At 43.7% G+C, this 13,838-nt stretch overlaps 1 protein-coding gene across 1 annotated transcript in view; it reads right to left on the reverse strand.

The window, feature by feature from the left end:
• Positions 1 to 84: 84 nt before the first annotated feature.
• The window catches only part of LOC137341349 (ran GTPase-activating protein 1-like), a 469,769-nt gene continuing 456,015 nt past the window's right edge, over positions 85 to 13,838 (reverse strand). The window contains exons 10-11 of the mRNA XM_068004471.1: positions 9,024 to 9,180; positions 85 to 2,016 (exon numbers count right to left, since the gene is read on the reverse strand). Of these exons, the coding sequence (XP_067860572.1) occupies positions 1,954 to 2,016; positions 9,024 to 9,180 (220 nt within the window). The 3' untranslated portion in view covers positions 85 to 1,953. The remainder of the gene's footprint in view (positions 2,017 to 9,023; positions 9,181 to 13,838) is intronic.

The following is a 13,838-nucleotide window of genomic DNA, read 5'->3' on the forward strand; positions in this document are numbered from 1 at the left end:
GATCAAAATCCAGGGACAGGAACATTCCAACTGATCAAAATCCAGGGGAAAAATTTTAAAACTCTTAAGAGAATTTGACAACAGTTCAAGAAAAATAAGTTTTATTTGTATTTGAAAATTATATTCTATTACATTTCTGATACCAAATTTATAAGAAAAAATACATTTGCTTGGAATAAACGTGGAGTTGAACCTTCACATTGTCACTTTCTACTTCCCATTCATGGTAACCTTAGAAATGATAACAAAAACAAATGGTGAAGATTTAATAAACGGGCCTATAAACAGCCATTGACATCCTGTACTCACCAGGGGCAGCAGGAATGTGTAACTTAGCAACAATTTCTGCATATTCTCCTCGTGGTAAAAAGTTTGCAGCCACCAAGGTCATTTTGCCTTTCAGCTCTCAAGTTAAAAATACACCTCTGTGGATCCAGCGTTACTTACAGAAAGCTTTGTTCCTGCTGGATGAATTATAAAAGCACATTGTACCGTTAGCACAGAATGAAACCCTGAGTACAGCTGCGTTTCCTGAACGTTTGACTGTGTTGCTTTCCCTTTTGATCAGAGTTTGGGGCTGTTGCGAATCCATGGTCCCCACTGGCTACATAATTAAAAGGGCAACGGCATCGTGAAATATGAAGCACAAAAAATCTTTTGTACACAAAATGTCAATTTGGCTAACAAGTCCGCTCTTTTTTTTTCTTTGGTTGTTCTCACAGATTGTCATAGATCCCTCTTAATCCCATTTCTCCAGAAACACCAGTTGCCTCTTCCACACATTTACACTATTTCCTTCGATAGCCTTTCCTGATGCCAAGCGCTTGGTAAATCTTAGCACAAATCACATAATGCGATGATGTAAAGTCACATAGAGATGGATCATCGCTTTACTGGATATCAATATGTCACAAATGGCACAGAGCGACTCCTCCCCCCCCAAAAAAAAAGGTTTGCAGGGATGAGGGACCTCAGTTATGTGGAGAGACTGGAGAAGCTGAGGTTGTTCTCCTTAGAGCAGAGAAGGCTAAGGGGAGATTTAATAGAGGTGTTCAAAATCATGAAGGGTTTTGAAAGAGTAGATAGGGAGAAACTGCTTCCACTGGCAGGAGGATCGGTAACCAGAGGACACAGATTTAAGGTAATTGGCAAAAGAACCAGATGGGAGGTGAGGAGAAATGTTTTTACGCAGCGAGTTGTTCTGATCTGGAATGCGCTGCCTGAAAGGGCGGTGGAAGCAGATTCAATAATAACTTTCAAAGGGGAATTGGATAAATACTTGGAAGGAAAAAATTTACAGAGCTATGGAGAAAGAGCAAGGGAATGGGACTAATTGGATAACTCTTTCAAAGAGCTGGCACAGGCACGATGGGCCAAATGGCCTCCTCCTGTACTGTAAGATTCGATGATAAAACATTTTGTTTATGGCGACGGTGCTCTCTTTGCCAAACAAGGGCAACAAAAAGACAACAACAGCAAGTGGCATCTGAAATAATTGAAAGGCGGGACTTTAAAAAATTTATACAGCAAGTACCACTGGCCCTGGAGGATGTGATGTGTCGCAAATCCGCAAATATATAAATACATACTTTAAAAAACAAACTAACTTTTAAAAAATATTATTTTTTCCCCTGAGAGCTGGCTTTATCTGTGGACAATAAGGTCACATAAGGTCAAACCAGAAATAACTTCCAGAGATCAAAACTGGGTTCTTTATGGGCATCTAATGTGTCCACTTTCATAGAATGCACCAGGTAAAATGCAACAAAAAGGCCTTGGCAAAGACAGGCAACCATTTTTTGGTCCAAGTATGAATAAACTCACATCTCTGATAAAAAATATACCGTACAAATTAATTTGGTTGCAGTACAAAAATATACAGCGGACTGGAGTCAAAGGCTACTGCCCTCGGGCACCGGGGCTGCTGTTTGAGCCTCCGGTGGGCACAGCTCGTCACTTTGGAGAAAGACTCAAGTTGTCCAGTTGAGCTGGCAAATCCTGGGAAGTGTCTTCTACCTGATAGAGGGGGCAGGAGGGGGATGGGGAAGGCGGAGGAGGGAGGTGGGGAGGATGGGGATGGGGATGGGGAGGAGAAGAGGAGGACGGGGATGAGGAGGAGGAGGAGCGGGGAGGAGGGGTTAGGAGGAGGATAGGAAGAAGGGGAAGGGGGATGGGGAGGAGGAGGGGAGGGAGAGGAGAGGAGGGGGAGGAGGGGGGTGGGAAGGAGGAGGAAGAGGGGGAGGAGGAGGAGGAGAAGGGGGAGAGACAGGAAGAGGAGGAGGAAAGGGACACAATTAAAGTCATCGAAAATTCAGGCACATTTACATTTTCTTAAACATTCTGACCCATTGCACCCTTTGTACAGATTAAAAGAACTCACCACAACAGGGTTCACACCCACAAAAGTGGAAGCAGATTCAATAGTAACTTCCAAAAGGGAACTGGATATATACTTGAAAAGGAAAAATTTGCAGGGCTATGGGGAAACAGCAGCGGAGTGAGGCTAATTGGACAACTCTTTCAAAGAGCCGACAGAGGCACAGTAGGCTGAATGGCCTCCTTCTGTGCTGCATCATTCTATGATTATTGTTCTTGTTTCAATTTCCAGTACTGCAGTTTTGACTTGTTCCATCTGTATATATTTGTCTACTTAAATCAGGCAATAATGATGAACAAGCCTGATTTGACCTAAGGTAAATCTTTTCATATACCAACCAGATCATTAGAAGAAGTTCAGATAACCATCATTAAGAATTCACATGAGTTCTTGTTTATCTCCTACTCATTTTAAGTTGACAATCATCATCATTAATTACAATGGCTCATAGTTTCTTTCAGGTCTTATTATCGTGACTCCTTAAGATGTACAGAATCAATTAGTTTCACTGTCTTGTTGAAGCAAATATTGGATTTTCCCACTGCTGTTCAAAGAAGCTCAAGGCAATTTTCAACAATTATGACCTAGGTCCTTCTTTCAACACAGAAGGGGACTTTAGGTCTTGGGTTGTCCTGGAGTTTACTTTTGTTGACTGTGCTGCCAGTGTTAGACCTCTCCAACTCCATTCTCGTCATAAACCACACTAAGGATCCAAAGGGCCCAAATTAGACAGGACATCGAGATAATGAGAATCAACGAGTATGATGTCACCACTTCAGTGAGAGACTGCTACAACAATTACATCGAGGGCCGCAGAATCTTTAGCTTCCATTTTACACAAGGAAAGGTCAACCATCCATTTCAGGTACCCTGACCTCGATATTTTCGGGGAGGCAGGGAGGGAGTGGGGGTGTGGGGGGGGGGTTAATGGCCAATTAGCCGGCCTCCCTTCAGCTGCTGGTGATTCCTGAGCTCTGGGAAACCTGGTCGCCAGCCGTTAAATTTAAAACTCTGGTTAAGTTCGAGGCACAAATATCTAAATACCATCCCCCGCCTCCACCACACTCCATGTCAGCATCAAACTCTCCGAGACAGATGCAGAATAAAGCTGTGACAATGGGTCTAAGCCCTAACCTCAGATGAGCACCTCCTTCTGCACCAGGGTGGCATTGATTTATATTGGCCAAAACAACTTTCCTTAGGGTCTGTCTGAGTATTATTGACAATTTAAAAAAATATTTGTTCTTGGGACAGGGGTGACACCCATCTCTCGTTGCCTAGTGTTGGTCACTTTTAGAGGGCATTAAGAGTCAACCAGATAGTGTGAGACTGGAGTCTCTTGCAGACTGGGTAGGGGTGTCAGGACCCTTTCCCTAAAGGCCAACAGTGAAAAAGTTGGGTTTTTACAACAATATGGCAACTGTAATGGATGTTTCTGGGTGCTAGCCCACACATTCAGATATATTGGATTTAATTTCACACCTGGGATTTGAACTAACCCAGCAAGATAACCACTACCCTACCACACCCGTGCCACTTAGCACCAAATTCGGGGCACGTCTGTGCTGTAGACCCATGGCCACTTGGAACTGGATTGAGGATGTTCACATTGGACCTTTATGGCCAGCGGACAGAACAGATTTTCATCCCTTCAGTCTGAGCAGGATTTGAACCTACCTCCCAAAGAAGTCGAAGCCTCGTTGGCACACAGTTGCCCACGGTCCTCCCTTCTTGATGGGTCAATCCCACTTTCTCACCATATCCCTCAACTGCTTCTCTCTCTAGAAGCATATCGAATGGTGTTGCCAACCTATTTCTACTGTTTCTTTCGATGACTTCCCCATAGCAACGTATACACAAGTCCTTTACCCTTTGTCTACTTAACGGAACCTAACAGAATGAGTCATGTCTTTTGTAGTATTTAAACCCCTTCTAACCCTGACTGAGGAGGAGAGGACAGTGAGGAGGAAGGAAAACTGATACCAATAGGAAAGGAATAAAAACTAATTTAAAAGAACCAACGAAGTTTCATTTCAACCATCACAGAACCAGAGAAACTAAACAATCAGTGCGGCTCCATTGCTGGACTGCACAGGTTCTCCGTTAACACAACTCACTGTCTATTTTACACCCAACAATCCCTTGCTCTCTTTGATAATGCTGTGATATTTAATGCACAGCACTCATTCATTATGATGTGATTTTCTCCCAATGTTCTCAGAAAATAAAGATCCTTGAGCTCCTGATTGCTCTCAATTGACAGCAAGTCTGATATCAGCAGGTTATAAAGGAGAATATTCCATAAAATCTGCCTGAGAAGCTATCTGAGAATTCCCTGTGGAAATATTTACAAGAGATGTATCTCCAGACACTGTAGGTGAGGTGTCGTTTGGATGGCTCAAAGATTGAAGCTTGGTTATTTGTATTTTTATTGCACCCAGGGGCAACAATCTTAAATATGATAGTTTCTACTCAAGCCCTCAGCCTCTTTTCCAGAGACCCCTTAAAAGCATTCCCTTGCTGTAAAGCACTGATTGATTTCTGAAATCTTCTATTACCCTTCATCTCCTCGCCCCCCACTCCCCTCACTGCCAGCTCTATGCTTTGGTCTCACATTGGCACTGAGTATTTACAAACTGGAACATTCAACAGCTCGCAAAACAATAAAAAAAATACAATTCTGTATTAGAATTCCTGAGAGCACAAGGACAGTGACTGTAAGAAATGGTGCAAAACGGGATTGGAGCAGTGTAGAGGGAGCTGTATCAAATCCTGTGCTGTACCTGCCCTGGGAGTGTTTGATGGGACAGTGTAGAGGGAGCTTTACTCTGTATCTAATCCCGTGCTGTACCTGCCCTGGGACTGTGTGATGGGACAGTGCAGAGGGAGCTTTACTCTGTATCAAATCCCGTGCTGTACCTGCCCTGGGAGGGTTTGATGGGACAGTGTAGAGGAAGCTTTACTCTGTATCAAATCCCGTGCTGTACCTGCCCTGGGAGCGTTTGATGGGACAGTGTAGAGGAAGCTTTACTCTGTATCTAATCCCGTGCTGTACCTGCCCTGGGAGTGTTTGATGGGACAGTGTAGAGGGAGCTTTACTCTGTATCTAACCAGGTGCTGTACCTGCCCTGGGAGTGTTTGATGAGACAGTGTAGAGGGAGCTTTACTCTGTATCTAACCAGGTGCTGTACCTGCCCTGGGAGTGTTTGATGAGACAGTGTAGAGGGAGCGTTACTCTGTATCTAACCAGGTGCTGTACCTGCCCTGGGAGTGTTTGATGAGACAGTGTAGAGGGAGCTTTACTCTGTATCTAACCAGGTGCTGTACCTGCCCTGGGAGTGTTTGATGAGACAGTGTAGAGGGAGCTTTACTCTGTATCTAACCTGTGCTGTACCTACCCTGGGAGTATTTGACGGGACAGTGTAGAGGAAGCTTTACTCTGTATCTAATCCTGTGCTGTACCTGCCCTGGGAGTGTTTGATGGGACAGTGTAGAGGGAGCTTTACTCTGTATTTAACCCATGCTGTACCTGCCCTGGGAGTGTTTGATGGGACAGTGTAGAGGGAGCTTTACTCTGTATCTAACCCATGCTGTAGCTGCCCTGGGAGTGTTTGATGGGACAGTGTAGAGGGAGCTTTACTCTGTATCTAACCCATGCTGTACCTGCCCTGGGAGTGTTTGATGGGACAGTGTAGAGGGAGCTTTACTCTGTATCTAACCCATGCTGTACCTGCCCTGGGAGTGTTTGATGGGACAGTGTAGAGGGAGCTTTACTCTGTATCTAACCCATGCTGTACCTGCCCTGGGAGTGTTTGATGGGACAGTGTAGAGGGAGCTTTACTCTGTATCTAACCCGTGCTGTACCTGCCCTGGGAGTGTTTGATGGGACAGTGTAGAGGGAGCTTTACTCTGTATCTAACCCATGCTGTACCTGCCCTGGGAGTGTTTGATGGGACAGTGTAGAGGGAGCTTTACTCTGTATCTAACCCGTGCTGTACCTGCCCTGGGAGTGTTTGATGGGACAGTGTAGAGGGAGCTTTACTCTGTATCTAACCCGTGTTGTACCTGCCCTGGGAGTGTTTGATGGGACAGTGTAGAGGGAGCTTTACTCTGTATCTAACCCATGCTGTACCTGCCCTGGGAGTGTTTGATGGGACAGTGTAGAGGGAGCTTTACTCTGTATCTAACCCATGCTGTACCTGCCCTGGGAGTGTTTGATGGGACAGTGTAGAGGGAGCTTTACTCTGTATCTAACCCATGCTGTACCTGCCCTGGGAGTGTTTGATGGGACAGTGTAGAGGGAGCTTTACTCTGTATCTAACCCATGCTGTACCTGCCCTGGGAATGTTTGCTGGCACTGGGTCATCAACTGAGCTGTCTGCTCGAATTCCATTCCATGCCCCTTCTCCGTATCTTTTTATATTCATCCTTTTCCAAATACTTATCCAGTTCTGTTATACATCTGCCTCCATAGCCACTTCTGGAAAGCATTCCACGTTTGAATAATCCACTGTAAAATAATCTGATCTAGTTTGATAATCTTTCACTATTTGCCCTTCATTCTTCTAGTGATAATCCTGAGTCTGTGTTACTGATTCACCAACCATTGGAAATAATCTTTCAATATTTACCTTCTCTAATCTTTCATAGTTTTAAAAACCTCTATTGGATACCCCCCCACCCCTAACCCCATTGACTTTCTCTGATCTTGTGAAAAAGCCTCAATTTTTCAAGCCTTTCTTCATAACTATTTTCATGAACAAACCAAAACTAATCCCACTGCCCTGCCTTCTCCCTGTAACCCCGTGTCTTCCTCTGCTCCAAATGTTTATGTACTATTCCTTTAGAAGATGTATCTGATTACCTTGTTTTGCTTTTTTATTTACTGATTTCCAGTGCTAGAGAAGGACACTACCCGAAACATGGACCTGTCTGTTCTCTCTTTAGATGCCGACTGACCTGTTGTGTATTTCCAGCATTTTCTGGTTTAATTTCAGATTTGCACCAAGTGCAGTTTCTGCTTGAGTATAGTATATTATGGTATTTGAAGTTTGGACTGGTGGGATATGTGCCTCTCCTGTACACTCCTGTGTTCCTAAGTTTCAGACTGAAAATCTGTGACGAACCCAAACACACAGTGCAGGAATAAAAAGCATCAAATGTGTCCTTGGGATACTGCCACCAAATCATATTTTAACGACACACATTGAATTCCTTGTTGGGAAAGCCCAGATGTGGAACAGCATGTAACAAACACAAGTCCAGAAAATCCCCAGATTCCATTACACACCTAACGGAGCAACTTACAGCCTCTTGTGTTACAGCACAGTCTATAATAGTGTGCTGATCACCATCTTTTTGAAATGGACTGCACTGAAGCTGTCATGCAGTGGGAACACTGGCACATTGTAATGCAGGGAACAGCAGCAGGATCCCAAAGCCCTGGCACGAAAGGGTAGAGAATCGTGAATCCCAAATCCCTGAGGTTTTGAGGAGAGCATTACGTGCTGGGAATTAGCACCGTGCCAGGCCTGGAACGATGCCCGGCGCTACGAATATTGTATTGCAGAGACTCATCACACTGGCCTCCATGTGAAATTCATAGCTGCAGCTGCCTCACATTACAGCTCATCAGTGGAAAACACAACACAAACCTGAAGCTCCCTCATGTTCACTCACTGAGGCGTGGGGTCATTGACATGCCAGTGTATCAGGCATGTCCTACATCCAACTCAGATGATAAAGCCTGCTCTCCTGTTTGCCCAAGTGGGTTAGGGTACTTGCTTAATGAGAGTACATCTTCCACTAAATGTTAGATTTAAATATTTCATCATTTATGGATCTTTTTAAACAACTGTACAAATTACAGGTTTCAACCCAACACATGAAAAAGTTTATTATTTGTATCACATAAATTACAGATGGTAGGAGGCCATTCAGCCCTTGGAGCCGTTGCTGGTGCTAGCTCTTCAATTCTATACTCTAATCCCATTTTCCTGCCCTTTCCCCATACGTTTTTATATTGTGCCTTTTCAAATACCTATCCAATTCCCCTTTAATTTATGTTATAATGTCCGTCTCAATAGCCCCATGTGGTAAAGCATCCCCTGCTCTAATAACCCCTGATGTGACACAATGAAGTTCTGCTCCAGTCACAAAGTGAATGGGAGGGGGGTAGGGGAAGGGGGAGGAATGGGATTGGAGCAGCACTTTGTTTACAGACACACTAAAGGTCAGGTTTTTATTGCTGTTGAGGTCCCCACTAACTTGGCACTCAAAGAGACAGTGACATGGTGGTTACAGTATATATTCATGTATAAAATGGACAGCAATGTTAGGATTTGAAAATGGGGGTGTTGTTTTATAGTTGCACTGTTAGCTCATTCTGGGACTGTAATCAGCTGCTCTTAGCTCTGTCCTATACAAAACTAATGTGGACTCCACACCACTTACCCCTCTCCAGCTCGTAGTCTCCTGTTCTCTATTTGTGCACAGTGCAAATCAGCATTAAAATCAATCATCCCCTCTGTAAAGAGTGGCGGTGACTGATGTGGGGCATCTTGTACATGGGTTGAAAATATGTTTCAGCTAGAAGATGTAGTGGTGGGTTACCTTCTACACAAATACATACCAAGTGCTGAATTACCTTGGAGGGGATGATAGCTTTGCCTTTGACCTGGAGTTGAGGATCATCCGTGAGTCCTTCATCGCGATGTTGATGTCCCAAGACTTCCTGCACTTCATCATCCTCATTAGCTTCATCATCACAATTGCCTTCGTCAATCTCACTACCTTCATCATCGCTGTTTAAAAAAGAGCCACAGTGTTGAAGCTTACATGCCACACCATTTTTGATCCAATGTTAATCCCACATTATAATCAAACACCAGACATGATTTTCCATGCTGTAGCACTTTGCTTATTGTCTCCACAAGTTTCCCCTGTGGATCGGCTTTTGGTTTCAATCCACTTTTCAGAGCTGGAGGCAAAATCCAAAATATGAACTGGCACACAAAACCAGTGCAGAGATACAGAATGAGGAGTATACCAGCTCTCCTTGTACCAGTATAGAATGAGGAGTATACCAGCTCTCCTTTTACAATATAGAATGAGAAGTATACCAGCTCTCCTTGTACCAGCATAGAATGAGAAGTATACCAGCTCTCCTTTTACAATATAGAATGAGAAGTATACCAGCTCTCCTTGTACAGTACAGAATGAGAAGTATACCAGCTCTCCTTGTACAGTATAGAATGATGAGTATACTAGCTCTCCTTGTACCAGTATAGAATGAGTATACCAGCTCTCCTTGTACAATATAGAATGAGGAGTATACCAACTCTCCTTGTACCAGCATAGAATGAGAAGTATACCAGCTCTCCTTGTACCAGCATAGAATGAGAAGTATACCAGCTCTCCTTTTACAATATAGAATGAGAAGTATACCAGCTCTCCTTGTACAGTACAGAATGAGAAGTATACCAGCTCTCCTTGTACAGTACAGAATGAGGAGTATACCAGCTCTCCTTGTACCAGTATAGAATGAGAAGTATACTAGCTCTCCTTGTACAGTACAGAATGATGAGTATACCAGCTCTCCTTGTACAGTATAGAATGAGGAGTATACCAGCTCTCCTTTTACAATATAGAATGAGGAGTATACCAGCTCTCCTTGTACCAGTACAGAATGAGGAGTATACCAGCTCTCCTTGTACCAGTATAGAATGAGAAGTATACTAGCTCTCCTTGTACAGTACAGAATGATGAGTATACCAGCTCTCCTTGTACAGTATAGAATGAGGAGTATACCAGCTCTCATTTTACAATATAGAATGATGAGTATACCAGCTCTCCTTGTACAGTATAGAATGAGGAGTATACCAGCTCTCCTTTTACAATATAGAATGAGGAGTATACCAGCTCTCCTTTTACAATATAGAATGAGGAGTATACTAGCTCTCCTTGTACAGTACAGAATGATGAGTATACCAGCTCTCCTTGTACCAGTATAGAATGAGGAGTATACCAGCTCTCCTTGTACAGTACAGAATGAGGAGTATACCAGCTCTCCTTGTACCAGTATAGAATGAGGAGTATACCAGCTCTCCTTTTACAATATAGAATGAGGAGTATACCAGCTCTCCTTGTACGGTACAGAATGAGGAGTATACTAGCTCTCCTTGTATAGAATGCCAGCGTTGTCTGTTTACATTTCAGGTTTCCAACATCTGCAGCATTTTGAATTCCTTAAAATGTCTTTTAACCATGTTATTCAGGACTGTGGAGTGTACCTCCTACCCAGTACTCTCCTGCTTTTCTATTTCAATCGACCATTGCAGTCCTGTTGGAACTAATTAGATTGAGAGTTCACCCTTTCAATCATGAAAGTTCACTCTTTGCGTGAAGAAGTGTTTCCTAAGTTCTCTCCTAGCAAAAAGAAGCAGCAGATACAGATGACTACTTCAGAATATTTAGTGAGAAGGAGGAAGAGAGGGTGGAAGAGAGGGAGAGGAAGAGAGCGAGGGAGGGAGTGAGGGAGGGAGGGAGTGAGGGAGGAAGAGGAGAAGGAGGCAGTTGTTCTGATGGCAGATCCAATGGGAACGTTGGTCTCTGCTGCCGTTGGTAGTATGGAGATAGGGTCATTTATGTTTGGGAGTGCTGTCCACGGTGAGACAACCACAGCGACGCAATCAACTCCATCTCATTGAGGGACACTGCCTGAAGTCCCCATCGTGGCGAGTGTATTCCTCTCTGTTGAATGCTCTTTGCTCTTCTATAAATCTCACAAAAAACTAAACGGACTGAAATTGTGACTTTAGTTTCAACTGCTCATTTAGGTTAGTAATACAGGTCTGAGTTAGGAATGAATGGTGAGAGTTGCATTAGGGTTAGGGTTAGGGTTAAATTAAATGCCTAAGAGTACCATTGAAGTACCACCGGGTAACACATCTGATGCTTGTTCTACATTCCACTACGCATCAAAAGTACTTCATTGGCTGTGAAGTGCTTTGTGGCATCTGAGGTCATGAAAGGCGCTATATAAATGCAAGTCTTTCTTTCTTGTATCTGTATTGACTGCTGTACACACGTATGCCTTGGAGGTAGTGCAACGAAGGTTCACTAGATTGATTCTTGGGATTAGAGGGTTGTCCTATGAGGAGAGATTAAGTAGAATGGGCCTATACTCTCTGGAGTTTAGAAGAATGAGAGGTGATCTCATTGAAACATATAAGATTCTGAGAGGGCTTGACAGGGTAGATGCTTAGAGGTTGTTTCTCCTGATGGAAAGTCTAGAACCAGGGGGCACAGTCTCAGGATAAGGGGTCGGCCATTTAAGACTGAGATAGGGAGGAATTTCTTCACTCAGAGGGTTGTGAATCTTTGGAATTCTCTACCCCAGAGGGCTGTGGGTGCTGTGCCATTGAATATATTCAAGGCTGAGATCGATAGATTTCTGAACTCTAAAGGAATCAAGGCATATGGGGATCGGGCAGGAATGTGGAATTGAGGTTGAAGATCAGTCATGATCTTATTAAATGGCGGAGCAGGCTCGAGGGGCCGTATGGCCTACTCCTGCTCCTATTTCTCATGTTCTTATGCCCTATGGTTGGCCAGGCTGGCAGTACACTGGTGTGTGGGGGGCACTGTGTCATGGAGTAGAGAAAGGCGGTTCCATTCTCGCATTTGATAGAATTCCTGATTCAGCTGTTGTGCTGAACCGGAAGGAATTTGGCTGTGGCACGCGGAGGGCGGGTTTAATAATTTCTCCCCTACCTAGTGTGAGAATATACCAGCTTCTATCGCAAGATAGCAAGGGACATCAGAAACTCAATGGCCTTCTTCACCTGATAGAGTGTAAATGAAACGCTGAGCTTCTTGTAGATTTCCAAAATAGTATCATAGTAGGTACAGCACAGTGTCACTTTGGTACCGGGATATCAACATGTGCAGGTGGTCTTCAATTTGACTGAAATAACTGCTCCAGAATGGTGTTCATACACCACAAAACACTTATTTATCCACCTCCTCAGGAGACAGTTAAGCAGGAACGAGTTTAGGCCAGTAAAAAACAGGAAAAAGAGAGGGCTATTAGAACTAGCGGGGGCAGGTTATGCATCAGGAGTTGCAACAGTCAACACGTTGGACATAGCAGAATTGGAAAATCAGATACAATCCCTCCAGCAGAAAATGCAGGTTATTACTGGAGAGGGTTATCGGGATCAAATATGAACCAGCCAAATAGGTCAGGATGCATCACGAGTGACCCTAGACACAGTAAAATTGCTGAAACCTTTACAGGATACAATGAATTTGATCATTGACTGTACGGCTAATACTTCAGAGGAGGCCCATAAGGCCGAGACGTGTGCCTTATATACTAGCTGGGTGTTGACTATGATTGGTACTAATTTGTTACAGCTCGATGCACACCAAGTTCCAGACTGGGTGTCGGATGAACAGTTAGAGAAATGGGTCGGAGAAGAAACACCTCTATGTCACCTCAGGAGTTTAATCTTAACTAATAGGGTGTTAGGTACCTGTCACGAGGATAACGGGAGATATTATGTTGGGGCGGTGTTTCATATTCCCCGGCACGGAAGCAATTTGACCTCCCCTTTAAAAAGAGTTCATAACGTGGGAAAGTATCATGAGGGTACTTGGATATCTTTGAGCAACCCACCATCTCATGCTATCGTAATGGACGGTGCTGAGAAAGGGGTAGATTTGTCAAAGTGCCACCAAGGAGGGAATCACTGGGCCTGTCCAGAAGAGATAACGAGACAGAAACTTACTAATTGCAGGTTCAGTACTTATGAAAATTGTTCATTGTCCATTCTGCCTGTTAACAACCATTCCTTTTTACAATTCCCTTGTGGGACAAACGTATTACATAGCCACAGCGGCTATGAACTATAACAAAGGATGGAAACAGTGCCCTCTGGAAGGACACAATGTGGCCATTAACAACGTGACTTCAGACCTGGTTGTCGGTGGACAAGTTCTGCCTAAGCCAATAATGAGGATGGTAATAAACGAAAACCTCACAGTCCAACGTACCGATATAGACCAAGATCTGTGGAAATATGTTCCTACCGAACTACCACCCATTCCGCACCTGACTGCAGATTGGATGCAAATAGCGGAGGAAGCCAATGAGATAATTCATCAATGGACTAAACACACTAAAATAATTAGAACTCATGCTGATAAAGCAGATGAACTGCTACGGGACCCCGGGTTCTGGGATAAGTTTTGGAATTGGGGATCTAATGTTCAAATACATCCATAGGTCAGAATTTTATCACTTGCTGCTGTAGTTGTGATTTTATGTGCATTAATACTTGTCATATTCAATGCATATCAGCTTAGAAGGTGGAAAAGTGAAATTTTGCAACGATTGAATGTTAGTGCTAGAATGAAACAGAAGAAGTGATTATCAATATAAGGACATTGTGTGAAG

The sequence above is a fragment of the Heptranchias perlo genome, chromosome 23, assembly GCF_035084215.1.
Source record: "Heptranchias perlo isolate sHepPer1 chromosome 23, sHepPer1.hap1, whole genome shotgun sequence".
Classification (NCBI taxonomy): Eukaryota; Metazoa; Chordata; class Chondrichthyes; order Hexanchiformes; family Hexanchidae; genus Heptranchias; species Heptranchias perlo.